General features: G+C 47.1%; 1 protein-coding gene across 1 annotated transcript in view; it reads right to left on the bottom strand.

Moving 5' to 3' along the window:
• Positions 1–19,445, bottom strand: part of NECAB1 (N-terminal EF-hand calcium binding protein 1) — a 771,241-nt gene that overhangs the window by 666,448 nt on the left and 85,348 nt on the right. Inside the window, exon 3 of the mRNA XM_063924081.1 lies at positions 10,625–10,720. Within this exon, the coding sequence (XP_063780151.1) occupies positions 10,625–10,630 (6 nt within the window). The 5' untranslated portion in view covers positions 10,631–10,720. The remainder of the gene's footprint in view (positions 1–10,624; positions 10,721–19,445) is intronic.

Raw genomic sequence — 19,445 nt, 5'->3', positions numbered from 1 at the left:
TACACTATAATTGAGTGTTTTCCCTTATAGCTGCTTATATTCTATATTTGCTGCGCCTAAATTTAGTGCCCCCCCTCTCTTTTTTACCCTTTTGTGGTTGAAACTGCAGGGGAGAGCCAGGGAGCGATCCTTCCAGCGGAGCTGTGAGGGAAAAATGGCGCCAGTGTGCTGAGGGAGATAGCCCCGCCCCATTTTGGCTGACTTTTCTCCCGCTTTTTTCATGGATTCTGGCAGGGGTATTTATCACATATATAGCCTCTGGGACTATATATTGTGATGTCTTGCCAGCCAAGGTGTTAATATTGCTGCTCAGGGCGCCCCCCCCCCCCCCCCCAGCGCCCTGCACCCATCAGTGACCGGAGTGTGAGGTGTGCATGAGGAGCAATGGCGCACAGCTGCAGTGCTGTGCGCTACCTTGTTGAAGACATAAGTCTTCTGCCGCCGATTTCCAGGACCATCTTCATGCTTCTGGCTCTGTAAGGGGGACGGCGGCGCGGCTCCGGGACCGAACGATCGAGGTCGGGTCCTGTGTTCGATCCCTCTGGAGCTAATGGTGTCCAGTAGCCTAAGAAGCCCAAACTATCTCCAGTCAGGTAGGTTCGCTTCTTCTCCCCTTAGTCCCTCGTAGCAGTGAGTCTGTTGCCAGCAGATCTCACTGAAAATAAAAAACCTAACATATACTTTCTTTTCTAGGAGCTCAGGAGAGCCCCTAGTGTGCATCCAGCTCAGCCGGGCACAAGATTCTAACTGAAGTCTGGAGGAGGGTCATAGTGGGAGGAGCCAGTGCACACCAGTTAGACCTAAAGCTTTCTTTATAGTTGTGCCCAGTCTCCTGCGGAGCCACTATTCCCCATGGTCCTTACGGAGTTCCAGCATCCACTTAGGACGTCAGAGAAAAGTATAATGTATAAATACTCCCAGCGCCACAAATGTGTGGAACACACTGTAGTGCCCCAGTTCACATTATGTATCCCTACTGCTGTTATTTGTGGCAACTTGTGCCTTGACTTCTCATGGGCCTGTGCGACGCTCGTGATGAAGCTATGTCCCCCACCCCGGCCCAATGTCTAAGGTCCCTGGGCAACTGCCCTAGTTGCCCTGCTAATCCAGCATGGATTGCTGTAGAGCAGAGGTTCTCAAACTCGGCCCTCAGGACCCCACACGGTGCATGTTTTGCAGGTCTCCTCACAGAATCGCAAGTGAAATAATTAGCTCCACCTGTGGACCTTTTAAAATGTGTCAGTGATTAATTAATACACCTGTGCACCTGCTGGGTTACCTGCAAAACATGCACTGTGTGGGCTCCCGAGGACCGAGTTTGAGAACCTCTGCTGTAGAGGGATCTGGTAATCCCTCCCCAGCAGCCGCCGTGCCCCACTCAGACCAGTTATCGCAGATTTATAGTGTCAGGGCAGAGAGCTGAGTGATAGAGATATCAGAGATACATTTCTGGCAAAGTTCTGTTGTTAAATACAGTATACCACCCAAAAAATTGTTATCACTGCGATCTGGGGCAATAAGAAATTGTGGTTTACAGGGCTTCACTGGCACCAATGTTAATATTGCTCCTACCAGTGTTTTTTATTTATTTATTGGAGATGCAAATAATAATAACTAGAATAAATAATGATTTTCTACCCTGCACCAATCCATTAGTTTGTCTATAGCAGGTGTTACTCAAACGCAACTTCATAGTTCTCGTGTTTTCAAGGTATCATCATCAGGATTAATTAGTACCACCTGTAGATCTATTGTGTTAGTCAACACACCTGTGCTTCTGCGCGATAGCATAGAACACGTTCTAGGATGGCAGCATGGAAAAAATAAGAATTTACTTACCGATAATTCTATTTCTCGTAGTCCGTAGTGGATGCTGGGGACTCCGTCAGGACCATGGGGAACAGCGGGCTCCGCAGGAGACAGGGCACATCTAAAAAAGCTTTTAGGTCACATGGTGTGTACTGGCCCCTCCCCCTATGACCCCCCTCCAAGCCTCAGTTAGGTACTGTGCCCGGACGAGCGTACACAATAAGGAAGGATCTTGAATCCCGGGTAAGACTCATACCAGCCACACCAATCACACCGTACCACTTGTGATCTGAACCCAGTTAACAGTATGATAACAAAACGAAGTAGCCTCTGAAAAGATGGCTCACAACAAGAATAACCCGATTTTTGTAACAATAACTATGTACAAGCATTGCAGACAATCCGCACTTGGGATGGGCGCCCAGCATCCACTACGGACTACGAGAAATAGAATTATCGGTAAGTAAATTCTTATTTTCTCTAACGTCCTAGTGGATGCTGGGGACTCCGTCAGGACCATGGGGATTATACCAAAGCTCCCAAACGGGCGGGAGAGTGCGGATGACTCTGCAGCACCGAATGAGAGAACTCCAGGTCCTCCTTAGCCAGAGTATCAAATTTGTAAAATTTTACAAACGTGTTCTCCCCTGACCACGTAGCTGCTCGGCAAAGTTGTAATGCCGAGACCCCTCGGGCAGCCGCCCAAGATGCGCCCACTTTCCTAGTGGAGTGGGCCTTTACAGATTTAGGCTGTGGCACGCCTGCCACAGAATGTGCAAGTTGGATTGTGCTACAGATCCAACGTGCAATCGTCTGTTTAGACGCAGGAGCACCCATATTGTTGGGTGCATACAATATAAACAGCAAGTCAGACTTTCTGACTCCAGCCGTCCTAAACTATATATATATATATATTTTTAGGGTCCTGACAACGTCTATTAACCTGGAGTCCTCCAAGTCCCTAGAAGCCGCAGGCACCATAATAGGTTGTTTCAGGTGAAAAACCTGACACCCCCTTAGGAAGAAAACTGGAGACGAGTCCCAGTTCTGCCCTGTCCGAATGGAAATTTAAATATGGACTTTTGTAAGACAAAGCCGCCCATTCTGACAATCGCCTGGCCGAGGCCAGGACCAACAGCATGGTCACTGTCCATGTGAGATATTGGTCAACAGCATGTTCACTTTCCATGTGATATATTTCAAATCCACAGATTTGAGCGGTTCAAACCAATATGATTTTAAGGAATCCCAACACTATGTTGAGATCCCACGGTGCCACTAGAGGCACAAAAAGGGGTGTATATGCAATACTCCCTTGACAATCTGGACTTCAGGAACTGAAGTCAATTCTTTTCGGAAGAAATTCTACAGGGCCGAAACTTAAAACCTTAAAGAACCCCAATTTTAGGCTCAAAACACTCCTGTTTTCAGGAAGTGTAGAATTCGACCTAGTTGAATTTTCTTCGTGGGGCCTTCCTGGCCTCACCCACGCAACATATTTTTACCACCTGTGGTGATGACGTTGTGCGGTCACCTCCTTCCTGGCTTTGACCAGGGTAGGTATGACCTCTTATGGAATGCCTTTTTCCTTCAGGATCCGGCATTCAACCGCCATGCCGTCAAACGCAGCCGCGGTAAGTCTTGGAATAGACATGGTACCTGCTGAAGCAAGTCCCTTCTTAGCTCCCCAGGCCCTTAGTCCTCTGTGAGCATCTCTTGAAGTTCCGGGTACCAAGTCCCTCTTGGCCAATCCGGAGTCACGAGTATAGTTCATACTCCTCTATATCTTATAATTCTCAATACCTTGGTTATGAGAAGCAGAGGAGGGAACACATACACCGACTGTTACACCCACGGTGTTACTAGGACATCCACAGCTATCGCCTGAAGGTCTCATGACCTGGCGCAATACCTGTCCCGTTTTTTGTTCGGGCGGGACGCCATCATTTCCACCTTTGGTCTTTGCCAATGGCTCACAATCATGCGGAAAAACTTCCCTATGAAGTTCCCACTCTCCCAGGTGGAGGTCATGCCTGCTGAGGAAGTCTGCTTCCCAGTCGTCCACTCCCGGAATGAACACTGCTGACAGTGCTATCACATGATTTTCCGCCTAGCGAAAAATCCTTGCAGTTTTTTCACTGCCCTCCAGCTTCTTGTGTCGCCGTTTCTGTTTACGTGGGCGACTGCCGTGATGTTATCCCACTGGATCAATACCGGCTGACCTTGAAGCAGAGGTCTTGCTAAGTTTAGAGCCTTATAATTTTGCTCTTAGCTCTATCTATGTGGAGAGAATTCTCCAGACTTGATCACACTTTCCTGGAAATTTTTTCCCTGTGTGACTGCTCCCCAGCCTCTCAGGCTGGCCTCCGTGGTCACCAGCATCCAATCCTGAATGCTGAATCTGTGGCCCTCTAGAAGATGAGCACTCTGTAATCACCACAGGAGAGACACCCTTGTCCTTGGATATAGGGTTATCCGCTGATGCATCTGAAGATGCGATCCGGACCATTTGTCCAGCAGATCCCACTGAAGAGTTCTTGCGTGAAATCTGCCGAATGGAATTGCTTCGTAATAAGCCACCATTTTTTACCAGGACTCTTGTGCAATGATGCACTGACACTTTTCCTGGTTTTAGGAGGATCCCGATTAGCTCGGATAACTCCCTGGCTTTCTCCTCTGGGAGAAACACCTTTTTCTGGACTGTGTCCAGAATCATCCCTAGGAACAGTAGACGTGTCCTCGGAAAAGCTACGATTTTGGAATATTTAAAATCCACTCGTGCTGTCGTAGAACTATTAAAGATAGTGCTACTCCGACCTCCAACTGTTCTCTGGACCTTGCCCTTATCAGGAAAGCGTCCAAGTTTCTTTTAAGAAGAATCATCATTTCGGCCATTACCTTGGTAAAGACCCGGGGCGCCGTGGACAATCCAAACGGCAGCGTCTGAACTGATAGTGACAGTTCTGTACCACGAACCTGAAGTACCCTTGGTGAGAAGGGCAAATTTGGACATGTAGGTAAATGTCCCTGATATCCAGTGACACCATCTCGTCCCCTTCTTCCTGGTTCGCTATCACTGCTCTGAGTGACTCCATCTTGATTTGAACGCTTGTATGTAAGTGTTCAAATATTTCAGATCTCACCGAGCCGTTTGGCTTCAGTACCACAATATAGTGTGGAATAATACCCCCTCCCTTGTTGTAGGAGGGGTACTTTGATTATCACCTGCTGGGAATACAGCCTGTGAATTGTTTCCAATACTGCCTCCCTGTCGGAGGTAGACGTTGGTAAAACAGACTTCCGGAACTTGTGAGGAAGAGACGTCTCGAATTTCCAATGTACACCTGGGATACTACATGTAGGATCCAGGAGTCCCCTTGCGAGTGAGCCCACTGCGTGCTGAAACTCTTGAGATGACCCCCTACCGCACCTGAGTCCGCTTGTACTGCCCCAGCGTCATGCTGCGGACTTGGCAGAAGCTGTGAAGGGCTTCTGTTCCTGGGAATGGGCTGCTTGCTGCAGTCTTCTTCCCGTTCCTCTACCCCTGGGCAGATATGACTGGCCTTTGCCCGCCTGCCCGTATGGGGACGAAAGGACTGAGACTGAAAAGACTGTGTCCTTTTCTGCTGAGATGTGACTCGGGGAACAAAAGGTGGATTTTTCAGCTGTTGCCATGGCCACCAGGTCCGATGGACCGCCCCTTTATACGGCAATACTTCCATGTGCCGTCTGGAATCTGCCTCACCTGACCACTGTCGTGTCTTCGTCTGGCAGATATGGACATCACATTTACTCTTGATGCCAGAATGCAAATATCCCTCTGCGCATCACGCATATATAGAAATGCATCCTTAAAATGCTCTATAGACAATAAAATCTTGTCCCTGTCAAGGGTATCAAAATTTTCAGTCAGGAAATCCGACCAAGCCCCCTCAGCGCTGCACATCCAGTCTGAGGCGATTGCTGGTCGCAGTATAACACCAGTATGTGTGTATATACTTCTTAGGCTATTTTTCAGCTTCCTATCAGCTGGCTCCTTGAGGGCGGCCGTATCTGGAGACGGTAACGCCACTTGTTTTATAAGCGTGTGAGCGCCTTATCCACCCTAAGGTGTGTTTCCCAACTCGCCCTTACTTCTGGCGGGAAAGGGTATACCGCCCATAACTTTCTATCGGAGGAACCCCACGTATCATCACACACTTCATTTAATTTATCTGATTCAGGCAAAACTACAAGTAGTTTATTCACACCCTACAAAATACCCTTATTTGTGGTACTTGTAGTATCAGAAATATGTAACACCTCCTTCATTGCCCTTAACATGTAACGTGTGGCCCTAAAGGAAAATACGTTTGTTTCTTCACCGTCGACACTGGAGTCAGTGTCCGTGAGGTAAATGGGCGTTTTTACAAGCCCCTGACGGTGTCTGAGACGCCTGGACAGGTACTAATTTGTTTGCCGGTCGTCTCATGTCGTCAACCGGCTCGCAGCGTGTTGACATGATCACGTACTTCCACAAGTAAGCCATCCATTCCGGTGTCGACTCCCTAGAGAGTGACATCACCATTACAGGCAATTTGCTCCGCCTCCTCACCAACATTTTTCTCATACATGTCGACACACACGTACCGACATACAGCACCCACACAGGGAATGCTCTGATAGAGGACAGGACCCACTAGCCCTTTGGGGAGACAGAGGGAGAGTTTGCCAGCACACACCAAAATGCTATAATTATACAGGGACAACCTTTATAAAAGTGTTCCTCCCTTATAGCATTTAATATATATTTATATCGCCAAATCAGTGCCCCCCCCTCTCTGTTTTAACCCTGTTTCTGTAGTGCAGTGCAGGGGAGAGCATGGGAGCCTTCCCCTCAGCCTTTCTGTGAGGGAAAATGGCGCTGTGTGCTGAGGAGAATAAGCTCCGCCCCCTTTTCGGCGGGTTTTTTCTCCCGGTTTTTAAGAACTGGCCTGGGTTAAAATACATACATATAGCCTTAATGGCTATATGTGATGTATTTATTTTGCCAATAAGGTACTTATATTGCTGCCCAGGGCGCCCCCAGCAGCGCCCTGCACCCTCCGTGACTAGGTCAGTGAGCCGTGTGACAACAATGGCGCACAGCTGCAGTGCTGTGCGCTACCTTCATGAAGACTGTGAAGTCTTCTGCCGCCTGTTTCCGGACCTCCGTTCTGCCGTCTTCTTCAGCGTCTGTAAGGGGGATCGGCGGCGCGGCTCCGGGACGAACCCCAGGCTGACCTGTGTTCCGACTCCCTCTGGAGCTCAGTGTCCAGTAGCCTAAGATCCCAATCCATCCTGCACGCAGGTGAGTTGGAGATCTCTCCCCTAAGTCCCTCGTTGCAGTGATCCTGTTGCCAGCAGGAATCACTGAATGAAACCTAAAAAAAAACTTTTCTAAACAGCTCTTTAAGAGAGCCACCTAGATTGCACCCTTCTCGGACGGGCACAAAAACCTAACTGAGGCTTGGAGGGGGGTCATAGGGGGAGGGGCCAGTACACACCATGTGACCTAAAAGCTTTTTTAGATGTGCCCTGTCTCCTGCGGAGCCCGCTGTTCCCCATGGTCCTGACGGAGTCCCCAGCATCCACTAGGACGTTAGAGAAATGTGTTCCAATATAAGCTGCGTAGAATGAAGGACACTTGCAGTTGTGTCAGCATTTGCAGGGGATGTGTTGTTAAGGGATGATAGGGAACAGGTGGAATGCCACAGACACGCACTGTGTGTAGAACAAGCAACTATCACTAGGCAGCTGCTCCCGTCTTTCACACATTGTAAAGAGATACATCTTATGTCAGGCCGTGTTGTGTTCTAGGTGACTATAGAAAATGGAATAGAAATAAAGGAGACTTTATGCTGTAATGCAGCCTCTCTCTTAGCCAGGGTCCTGCGATATATTAAGCATGCGATGTAACGATACACCGCATCTGCTGTACTCACTAAACAATGCGCTGTAGGACGGCGCAATGTATCGTTACATGCTGCATGTTACAACACCGCATTGTGCAGCACATCCAATGGGACAATTCAATAAACAACGGCAGTGAACAATGGTTTGGGCATATACGCTATGTGATGATTGTGCAGAGTGGTTGAAAGTACCAATATCGCACAATAAATCATTAAGCATGTAAGTTTTTGACCTGGGTGAGTTACATCCGACACCAGGCTTGGACTGGCCCACAGGGGTACAGGGGAAACCACCGGTGGGCCTCACTGGCTGGGCCCCCCCCCTCCTGCTCTAAGGATCAGGTTCTAGACTGTGCACTTGAATTATACATATGTTACCTTATACTGGACTATGGTGTATTTTCTACAGTGCATTGCTGTTATTACTCTGTTATTAATCTGGTACATTGTCATGCATCAGCAGCTGAATTTACTCATATATTTACTTCATATATTTATGAAGGGGCCCAGACGTTGCACTCTCTAATGGTTAGTCAAACCAATGAGGTGGCAGGCCGCACCCCCTCAGCAGACTTGCCACACCCCTAAACATGGGCCCCTACTACTGCATTCCCCCGGTGGGCTCTACATGCCCCAGTCCGACACTGTCCGCCACAATATTTCTCACCCGTCTACCAGCTCTTAACAAATACAGATCCTGTATAGGGGGAAGGTCAGTGGAAATAATTTTTTTCTGCAGCTCTTATTACCCTTTGGAGTCTATTTTTCTCCTATTTTGTAGCTGCTCCAAACCATACGATGATGGATGAGCAGAGGACAGACTGGATCACTGCCATGTAAAAAAGGATCAATAATTCCTTTGGCAAATGAAACTTCCTTAACTGTTGCAGGAAATAATGCCCTTTCTGTGTTTTTTTAACAACAGTATCTATGTTGGAACCCCATTTCAGGTCCCTGGAGATCACTGACCCCAGAAACCTGAGGGAATCCACCACAGACACCACAAAATCATTAATAGTAATCGGAGACACTACAAGAATATGCCTCCTAAAATCCACTAGCATTTCCACTATTTTAGATGGATTTAGCTCTAAGTTGTTCTGGCTCCACCACCAGGCCAGTCGCTCAATCTTCCTTCTATATGTGGACTCAAAACCATCCCTGATGAGACCGATGACTGTGGAGTCATCTGCAAATTTCAGGCGCTTAACAGGGGTTCCTCAAAGGTAAAAGGGTTAAGAAAGGCTGCTCTGATGTCTACTGTGGGTCAATGACATCCATGTATTTACATGAAGCCTGCTGCATATATTTTCATACTACACGGTCCCACGCTGAATTCTATTTTAAAATTACTTAATTCACTAGCGCCTATAGAGGTTGTCAGAGAAGGTTGTGTCATAAGTAGGAAGCTCAAAGATTTTGATAAAGAGTTCAGTATCAAAGTAAATAAGTACGGGAGTGAGGAATCTGCTCCAGTTCATTAATAAAACTGCATTTTGGTATATTTTACAGCCTTTCAGATAAAGGGGCAGATGCATAAGCATTTCAATAATAGGTGCAAGGTGTGCGATGCCCACACTGCACACACTGCACCCATATATTATACTTTCCCCTCTGGAGTCCCATGTCAGTGGCCCTGCACTGCACAAATCGCCGGGAAAATGGATGCCGTGGCCATTTCCAATGATTTGCACATAGGCACTGAAGATGTCCTTGGGAACAAGGCGTGGGCACCATGTTCCCAGAGACCTGCAAATGCATAGTAGACTCTGGCATAATGCCATAGAGGAGAAGGTCTGCAACGGAGGCTGCACGCGGGCCCTCTCCTCTCTTAAAATGCCCCTGGGCAGATGTAGTAAGCCTTGGAGAGTGATAAAGTGAAGAGAGATAAAGTATCATCCAATCAGCTACAACCCATCATTTTTAAATCACAGCCTACAACATGGCAGGAGCTGATTAGCTGGTACTTTATCTCTCTCCACTTTATCACTCTCCAAGGCTTAGTACATCTGCCACAATGAGAGCAACAGCTGTGAGACAGACAGGATGTGGACAGGATCCCAGCAGTTAGGATCTCAATAGTCAGAATACCAGCAGCGGAATACTGCCGACAGTGCTGTAACCAGACATTTTTGCGCTGTGTGCAAGAAACAGCATTGCCCCCCCCCCCCCCATAAACAAATCAGGGCCAGTGCGTGCCGTAGCCCAAAAATATAAGGGTGTGGCTTTATGGGGAAGGGGCATGGCCACAGACCTCCCTTTTACACATTATGAAAGGCATAGCTCCCTTTTACACATTAGGCAGACAGAGTGCCCCTTTTTACACATTACGGCAGCAGAGTCCCCCTTTTTTTTTTTACACATTAGGCAGGCAGAGTCCCCCTTTTTTACACATTAAACAGGCAGAGTCCCCTTTTTACACATTACAGCAACAGAATGCCCCTTTTCTACACATTATGGCATGCAGAGCCCCCATTTTACACATTAAGCAGGCAGAGTCCCCATTTTACACATTATGGCAAGCAGTTCCTCTTTTTTACACATTATGGCAGGCAGTTCCCCTTTTTTACACATTATGGCAGACAGTTCCCCTTTTTTGCCCATCATGGCAGGCAGTCCCCCTTTTTTACAGATTATGGCAGGCAGTTCCCCTTTTCTACACATTATGGCAGGCAGTCCCCTGACAAATCCCGACGATACGTACAGGGTTTAAGGTTAGGCACTGGGGGGGGGGGGGGGAGTAACCTGCTGGGGGTGTGTGTGTGAGGAGATTAGGGTTACATTGGGAGGGGAGCAGATAAGGTTAGGCAGCAGGAAGGGACTGTTAGGGTTAGGCTGTGGTAGGGGTGGGTTAGAGGTAGGTTTAGGGTTAAAATGCTTACCAGCATGTGTTGGGATTTGAATGATCGGGATGCTTCTGTCGGGATGGTGACTGCCAGGATTTTGATAACATCCCACTGAGACAGAGAGAAAAACAGCTGTGGGAGAGATAGGTTGAGACAGAAACAGCTGTGAGAGGGCCAGGCTGAGACAGAGACACACACTCACACACACACACACACACACACACACACACACACACACACACACACACACACACACACACAGTGGGGGAGTAGTACTAGGCCTTTAGTTAGGTACACACTTAACGATGTGTTTACCCAGCCGACGGGACGGCCGAAGTAACGCTACATTGGCTCTTTGAGAGGGACCCAGAATCTGCTCTTAATGAATACAGGATAAAAATTTAAGGCGCCCTTTAATCAAATCACTGTTAAATATGCTGTTTTGCTGCTCTCAATACAGGGGTATTAGCAGACCCCTACATGAGTAAACCAAAAAAAGAAAAAATAGAGAGCGAAAAACAGACTTTTATCTCTTTATTTCTATTTCTATTTTATTTTTATATTCAATTAATATTCTGGTATTACTAACACTCTAAAATCAATTCATATAATTAAAAAGACATGAAACAATTCAAATTGGAACAACCAGCATAAATTGTAACACTTGTTAGATGAAATTCATTGTTTCAATAATACTGGATATTGTATCATAAAAAGTAACAATCACAATTGATGTATTCCTATGCACCGAATTACCGTGTGCCTTCAATTTTCAGTGCATATGTCCAGTAGTTAATATATTAACAAACCCCAGGCGCCTCTTTGCCACTGTCAACTTGCTCCTCTGCCCACCCCCGCCTCAACTCCCCTCTTCACTCTCTGCTCTTGACTTTGCCACCTATGTCACATCCAAAATTGACTCCATTCGTCAGGACATAACATCCCACCAGAACCTGAGCAACCCCCTCCTCCATTTCTCAACCCCTCTCCATCCCTCCTACCAACTCTGACATCTTTCTTCCCTGTATCTGGAGAGGAAGTCATGGTTCTCATCTGGTCCTCAACCCCCTCCACCTCCCTCCCCACTTGACCCTATTCCCTCCCGCCTTCTCCGCTTCCTCTCTTCTGCCTGTTCCCATCTTGCCCATCTACTCAATCTCTCACTCTCATCATGCACTGTCCATTCTGCTTTCAAGCTTGCACTTGTCTCCCCTATTCTTAAAAAAACCTACCCTTGATCCAACCAATCTCTCCAGCTACCGACCCATCTCTCTTCTCCCTTTTGCCTCCAAACTCCTTGAGTGTAATGTCTACAACCGCCTCACTGTCTTTTTTTCTTCCCACTCACTGCTTGACCCTTTCTAATATGGTTTCTGTCCTCAGCACTCTACTGAAACTGCCCTCACGAAAGTCTGCAATGACCTCCTTGCTGCTAAATCCAGGGGCCACTACTCTCTGCTTATTCTCCCTGACCTCTCTGCTGCTTTTGACACTGTAAACCACCCTCTCCTCCTGCAAATCCTTTACTCCCTTGGTTTGCGTGATACTGCTCTCTCCTGGCTGTCCTCCTACCTTTCTGACCATTCCTTCTCTGTCTCCTCTCATGACTCCACCTCCCTCCCACTTCCTCTACCAGTAGGTGTTCACCAAGGTTCTGTTCTTGGGCCTCTCATTTTCTATCTCTACACATCCTCATTAGGTGAGTTCATTAGCTCTTTTGACTTAAAATATAATCTCTACGCTGATGCTAATCAAATCTACCTTTCCTCCCCTGACCTCTCCCCTGCTCTCCTCACTCATATCTCCAACTGTCTCTCTGCTATCTCCTCCTGGATGTCCCAGCACTTTCTTAAACTTAACATGTTTAAGACTGAGCTGATCATCCCCTCCCTCCCGCATAACCTCACCTCCTACAATTTCATTATCCATTGATGGCACAACTATCTCCTCTAGCCCCTAAGTGCGATGTCTTGGATTAATCCTTGACTCCTCCCTCTCCTTCAAACCACACATTCAGTACCTCTCAAAAACCTGCCATTTCCATCTCAAAAACATCTCCAGGATCAGACCCTTTCTCACCCAAGATGCTACTAAGACCCTCATCCACTCACTGGTCATCTCCAGATTGGACTACTGCAATCTCCTCCTATCTGGCCTCCCTCAAAAATGCCTCTCTCCACTTCAATCTATCCTCAATGCTGCTGCCAGTCTCATCTTCATCACCAAACGTACTACATCCACATCCCCTCTCTTGCAGAACCTTCACTGGCTACCCTTCCCATTCAGAATCCAATTCAAGCTTCTCACACTCACCTACAAAGCCCTCACCCACTCTTCTCCCTCTTGCATATCTGACCTTATCTCTCTTTACATTCCCACCCGTCCTCTTCGCTCTGCTAATGCACGCCGTCTCTCCTGCCAACTGATTACCTCCTCACACTCCTACCTACAAGAGTTTGCACATGCTGCTCCCTATCTGTGGAATGCTCTACCTCTCCCCATCCGACTCTCCACCTCTCTACAAAACTTCAAACGGGCTCTCAAGACCCACTTCTTCACCAAACCCAGCCAACTCTCCTCCTAACCCTCTTGTCTATGCTCTCTATCTACCCCTTCTGTGTCACTCCGGTCTGTTAGCCCCTCACCTTTTAGATTGTAAGCTCGCAAGAGCAGGGACGTCTTTCCTCATGTACCTTTCCTTTTCTTACTTACACTATCTTATACTCCATACTCCATTTGATGGCACCTAACACCAGGTTTTCTATACCTGTCCTATATTGTCTTGTGCTGTAAGTGCTGTTTTCTTGTTTGCTCATTTGATTATGTACTGTGTAATGGGCGCTGCGGATCCCTTGTGGCGCCATATAAATAAAGGATAATAATAATAATAATATTGCACTAATGGTGATATGAGCCGTAATCACTTGTTGAACTGACCAAAGTCTCCACATATATGTATTTATTGAGTGCCGTTAATAGGTGGCTTTGGATATAATTCGTATAATACCTGGATTAGTTCACAATGCTGACCAGCAGTAGCACAGCTCCCGTTCTAGGGAGACTTGAATGGACGGCTTCCAATCAATTTAATGGTGCCGCCTGTGTACCTGTAGGACGGGATGCTTCTGTCGGGATGGTGACTGACAGGATTTTGATACCATCCTACTGAGACAGAGAGAAAAGCAGAGTACCGAGAGAAAGAGAGACAGCTGTGGGAGAGATAGGTTGAGACTAAAAGCTGTGAGAGTGCCAGGCTGAGACAGAGAGAGAGAGAGAGAGAGAGAGAGAGACACACACACACACACACACACACAGGGAGTGGGGGAGTTGTACTAGGCCTTAAGTTAGGACACACTTAACAATGTGTGTACCCAGCCGACGGACGGCCGAAGTAACGCTACATTGGCTCTTTGAGAGGGACCCAGAATCTGCTCTTAATGAACACAGGATAAAAATTTAAGGCGCCCTTTAATCAGATCACTGTTAAATAGCTCTCAATACAGGGGTATTAGCAGACCCCTACATGAGTAAACCAAAAAAAGAAAAAATAGAGAGCGCAAAACAGACTTTTATCTCTTTATTTCTATTTCTATTTTATTTTTATATTCAGTTAATATTCTGGTATTACTATCACTCTTACATCAATTCATATAATGAAAAAGACATAAAACAATTCAAATTGGAACAGCCAGCATAAATTGTAACACTTGTTAGATGAAATTAATTGTTTCAATAATACTGGATATTGTATCATAAAAAGTAACAATCACAATTGATGTATTCCTATGCACCGAATTACCATGTGCCTTCAATTTTCAGTGTATATGTCCAGTAGTTAATATATTAACAAACCCCAGGCGCCTCTTTGCCACTGTCAACTTGCTCCTCTGCCCACCCCCGCCTCAACTCCCCTCTTCACTCTCTGCTTTTAACTTTGCCACCTACGTCACATCCAAAATTGACTCCATTCTCCAGGACATAACATCCCACCAGAACTCTGGAGAGGAAGTCATGGTCCTCATCTGGTCCTCAACCCCCTCCACCTCCCCACTTGACCCTATTCCCTCCCGCGCTCTCCGCTTCCTCTCTTCTTCTGCCTCTTCCCATCTTGCCCATCTACTCAATCTCTCACTCTCATCATGCACTGTCCATTCTGCCTTCAAGCTTGCACTTGTCTTCCCTATTCTTAAAAAACCTACCCTTGATCCAACCAATCTCTCCAGCTACCGACCCATCTCTCTTCTCCCTTTTGCCTCCAAACTCCTTGAGTGTAATGTCTACAACCGCCTCACTGTCTTTTTTTCTTCCCACTCACTGCTTGACCCTTTCCAATATGGTTTCTGTCCTCAGCACTCCACTGAAACTACCCTCACGAAAGTCTGCAATGACCTCCTTGCTGCTAAATCCAGGGGCCACTACTCTCTGCTTATTCTCCTTGACCTATCTGCTGCTTTTGACACTGTAAACCACCCTCTCCTCCTGCAAATCCTTTACTCCCTTGGTTTGCGTGATACTGCTCTCTCCTGGCTGTCCTCCTACCTTTCTGACCGTTCCTTCTCTGTCTCCTCTCATGACTCCACCTCCCTCCCACTTCCTCTACCAGTAGGTGTCCACCAAGGTTCTGTTCTTGGGCCTCTCCTTTTCTCTCTCTGCACATCCTCATTAGCTGAGTTCATTAGCTCTTTTGACTTAAAATATAATCTCTACGCTGATGCTAATCAAATCTACCTTTCCTCCCCTGACCTCTCCCCTGCTCTCCTCACTCATATCTCCAACTGTCTCTCTGCTATCTCCTCCTGGATGTCCCAGCACTTTCTTAAACTTAACATGTTTAAGACTGAGCTGATCATCCCCTCCCTCCCGCATAACCTCACCTCCCACAATTTCATTATCCATTGATGGCACAACTATCTCCTCTAGCCCCTAAGTGCGATGTCTTGGATTAATCCTTGACTCCTCCCTCTCCTTCAAACCACACATCTCAAAAACCTGCCATTTCCATCTCAAAAACATCTCCAGGATCAGACCCTTTCTCACCCAGGATGCTACTAAGACCCTCATCCACTCACTGGTCATCTCCAGATTGGACTACTGCAATCTCCTCCTATCTGGCCTCCCTCAAAAATGCCTCTCTCCACTTTAATCTATCCTCAGTGCTGCTGCCAGTCTCATCTTCATCACCAAACGTACTACATCCACATCCCCTCTCTTGCAGAACCTTCACTGGCTACCCTTCCCATTCAGAATCCAATTCAAGCTTCTCACACTCACCTACAAAGCACTCACCCACTCTTCTCCCTCTTGCATATCTGACCTTATCTCTCTTTACATTCCCACCCGTCCTCTTCGCTCTGCTAATGCACGCCGTCTCTCCTGCCAACTGATTACCTCCTCACACTCCTACCTACAAGAGTTTGCACATGCTGCTCCCTATCTGTGGAATTCTCTACCTCTCCCCATCCGACTCTCCACCTCTCTACAAAACTTCAAACGGGCTCTCAAGACCCACTTCTTCACCAAACCCAGCCAACTCTCCTCCTAACCCTCTTGTCTATGCTCACTGTCTACCCCTTCTGTGTCACTCCGGTCTGTTAGCCCCTCACCGTTTAGATTGTAAGCTCACAAGAGCAGGGACTTCTTTCCTCATGTACCTTTCCTTTTCTTACTTACACTATCTTATACTCCTCCATTCTCCCTTTGATGGCACCTAACCCCAGGTTTTCTATACCTGTCCTATATTGTCTTGTGCCGTAAGTGCTGTTTTCTTGTTTGCTCATTTGATTATGTTCTGTGTAATGGGCGCTGCGGATCCCTTGTGGCACCATATAAATAAAGGATAATAATAATAATAATAATAATAATAATAATAATAATAATAATAATATTGCACTAATGGTGATATGAGCCGTAATCACTTGTTGGACTGATCAAAGTCTCCACATATATGTATTTACTGAGCGCCGTTAATAGGTGGCTATGGATATAATTCGTATAATACCTGGATTAGTTCACAATGCTGACCAGCAGTAGCACAGTTCCCGTTCTAGGGAGACTTGAATGGACGGCTTCCAATCAATGTAATGGTGCCGCCTGTGTACCTGTAGGACGGGATGCTTCTGTCGGGATGGTGACTGCCAGGATTTTCATACCATCCCACTGAGACAGAGAGAAAAGCAGAATACCGAGAGAAAGAGAGACAGCTGTGGGAGAGATAGGTTGAGACAGAAACAGCTGTGAGAGGGCCAGGCTGAGACAGACACACACACACACACACACACACACACACACACACACACACACACACACACACACACATGGAGAGTTGTACTAGGCCTTAAGTTAGGACACACTTAACGATGTGTGTACTCAGCCGACGGGTCGGCCGCAGTAACGCTACATTGGCTCTTTGAGAGAGACCCAGAATCTGTTCTTAATGAACACAGAACATCTAATTTTCTCTTGATTGCATGTTTTACCGGTTGTAGGGAAATATAAGCCAGCCCAGCATCAAAATTATGAAATAAATCGTTTATTTATTAGTGATCTATTCTAAGGAAACAGTTGGTCTCAATGTCTTGTTTTCAGCACATACACAGTAGTACAATAGCTTGCCTTTGACAGAGTAGTTGAATAGGATTATGCTATAGATCAACAATTCTTTGTCAAAAGCAAGCTATAGTACTACTGTGTGCTGGAAAAAACAATGAAGCCATATTTATACCTTTAATGGATCACTAATAAAGAAACTACTTATTTAATTGCTGGACTGGATCATGGGGGTCATTCCGAGTTGTTCGCTCGGTAAATTTCTTTGCATCGCAGCGATTTTCCGCTTAGTGCGCATGCGCAATGTTCGCACTGCGACTGCGCCAAGTAAATTTGCTATGAAGTTAGGAATTTTACTCACGGCTTTTTCATCGTTCAGGCGATCGTAATGTGATTGACAGGAAGTGGGTGTTTCTGGGCGGAAGCTGGCCGTTTTATGGGTGTGTGTGGAAAAACGCTACCGTTTCTGGGAAAAACGCGGGAGTGGCTGGAGAAACGGAGGAGTGTCTGGGCGAACGCTGGGTGTGTTTGTGACGTCAAACCAGGAACGACAAGCACTGAACTGATCGCAGATGCCGAGTAAGTCTGGAGCTACTCAGAAACTGCTAAGAGAGGTGTAATCGCAATATTGCAAATACGTCGTTCGCAATTTTAAGTTGCTAAGATTCACTCCCAGAAGGCGGCGGCTTAAGGCCCATACACACTTGACGATGCACACATCGTTAATGACCGTCGCTAACGACTTCCCTTGAACTTCCCTTGAACAGCTGAGCAAACGACATGAGCATACACACTACCAACGACCAAAGACCAAAGACCAAAGAGCATCCAAGCTGAACAGTTTATTAAAATAATGAGCTGGGAACAGGGCTGGTGAACAGTGGCTTGGTCGTTGGTCGTTGGTCTTTCACACCATACACATTCAACGACGTCTCTGGTCGGTAACGACCATAGTGGAAATTGAGCATACATGCTCCACAGATAAGCGAGGGTCGTTAACGTCCCGCGGTGCCGCGCATCGGTGGTCGTCGGATGCATACACACTTGACGATATAATGAGCGACGTCGTTGATGAGGGCTGAAATGAACGACGTCGTTCATTTTATCGTCAAGTGTGTATGGGCCTTTAGCGTGAGTAAATCTGCTAAAAACAGCTTGCGAGCGAACAACTCGGAATGAGGGCCCATATTTCTCTACAACCTGTACAACCTGAGCCCAACAGAAAATGTTATGTTCTATATGAAAGTTAATAACGCTGCTGAGATTTCTGTGTCTGTAGTTCTTACCTAGAGTAAAGGCCTGGACAGAGGAGTCCGCACCTGTCTCCCAGGTGACCAGATGGACAGCCCAGCTGTTGGCGATATAGCCTATTTAGCATAGTATCTCTACTGTCATCATGAATGTACCTCTCTTTGGGCCCAATTCAGACCTGATTGTAGCTAGATCAATCAGCCACACTGACATGCGGGGGGATACCCAGCACAGGCTAGTCCGCCCCGCATGTCAGGCCCCACCCCCACCCCCGCACAAGTACAAAAGCATCACATAGCGGCGATGCTTTTGTACTTTAGTAGTAGCTCCCTACCAGCACAGCAGGGAGCTACTCGTCGCTGTGAGGGTCGTAGCAGCTGCATGTGATGTCATGCAGCCGCAGCGGCCCACCCCCCATGCGGTCCAGGCGTGCCTGTGTTGCCCGGACTGCGCCCTTCTAAATGGCGGCCAAACGCCGCCGGCCCACCCCCTCCCGCCCAGCAACCGCCTCTACCTGTCAGGCAGAGGTGATCGCAGGGCTGAGACGGCCGTCGGTTGTCTGTCATGCGCCGGCGCACTGCGGTGCTGGCGTAGTTCAGACCTGATCGGGTGCTGTGCGAAAACGCATAGCACCGATCAGGTCTGAATTAGGCCCTTTATTCTTGTTATATGTTCTCTCTTTGCCCGGAATGTAATGAATTTAGAGTTCAGCGGCCGTGCGGGATGCCGGATGAACTTAGATGCTTTTTTAAAGGGGCAATCATTTATAAGGCAAAATCATACCTTGTAAATGATTGCCCCTTTGAAAAACCGTCCAGGTTCGGCCAGCATCCTGCACGGTCGCTGATCTCGGACTTACTTACATCCTGGCCTTTGTTCTAAATTGTTTCATGGCATTTATCATCAGACCATCCAAAATGACCCCTTGCACCCTATGCTAGAGGTTCTCAAGTGCAGTCTTCAAAGACCCCAACAGTCCAGGTTTTAGGTATATCCATGCTTCAGCACAGATGGTTAAATCAAATTAACTGAGGTGCTAATTAAGTCACCTGTGGCCAAG

This window comes from Pseudophryne corroboree, chromosome 5 (genome assembly GCF_028390025.1).
Source record: "Pseudophryne corroboree isolate aPseCor3 chromosome 5, aPseCor3.hap2, whole genome shotgun sequence".
NCBI lineage: Eukaryota > Metazoa > Chordata > Amphibia > Anura > Myobatrachidae > Pseudophryne > Pseudophryne corroboree.
This window is presented reverse-complemented; position numbering and strand designations above follow the sequence as displayed.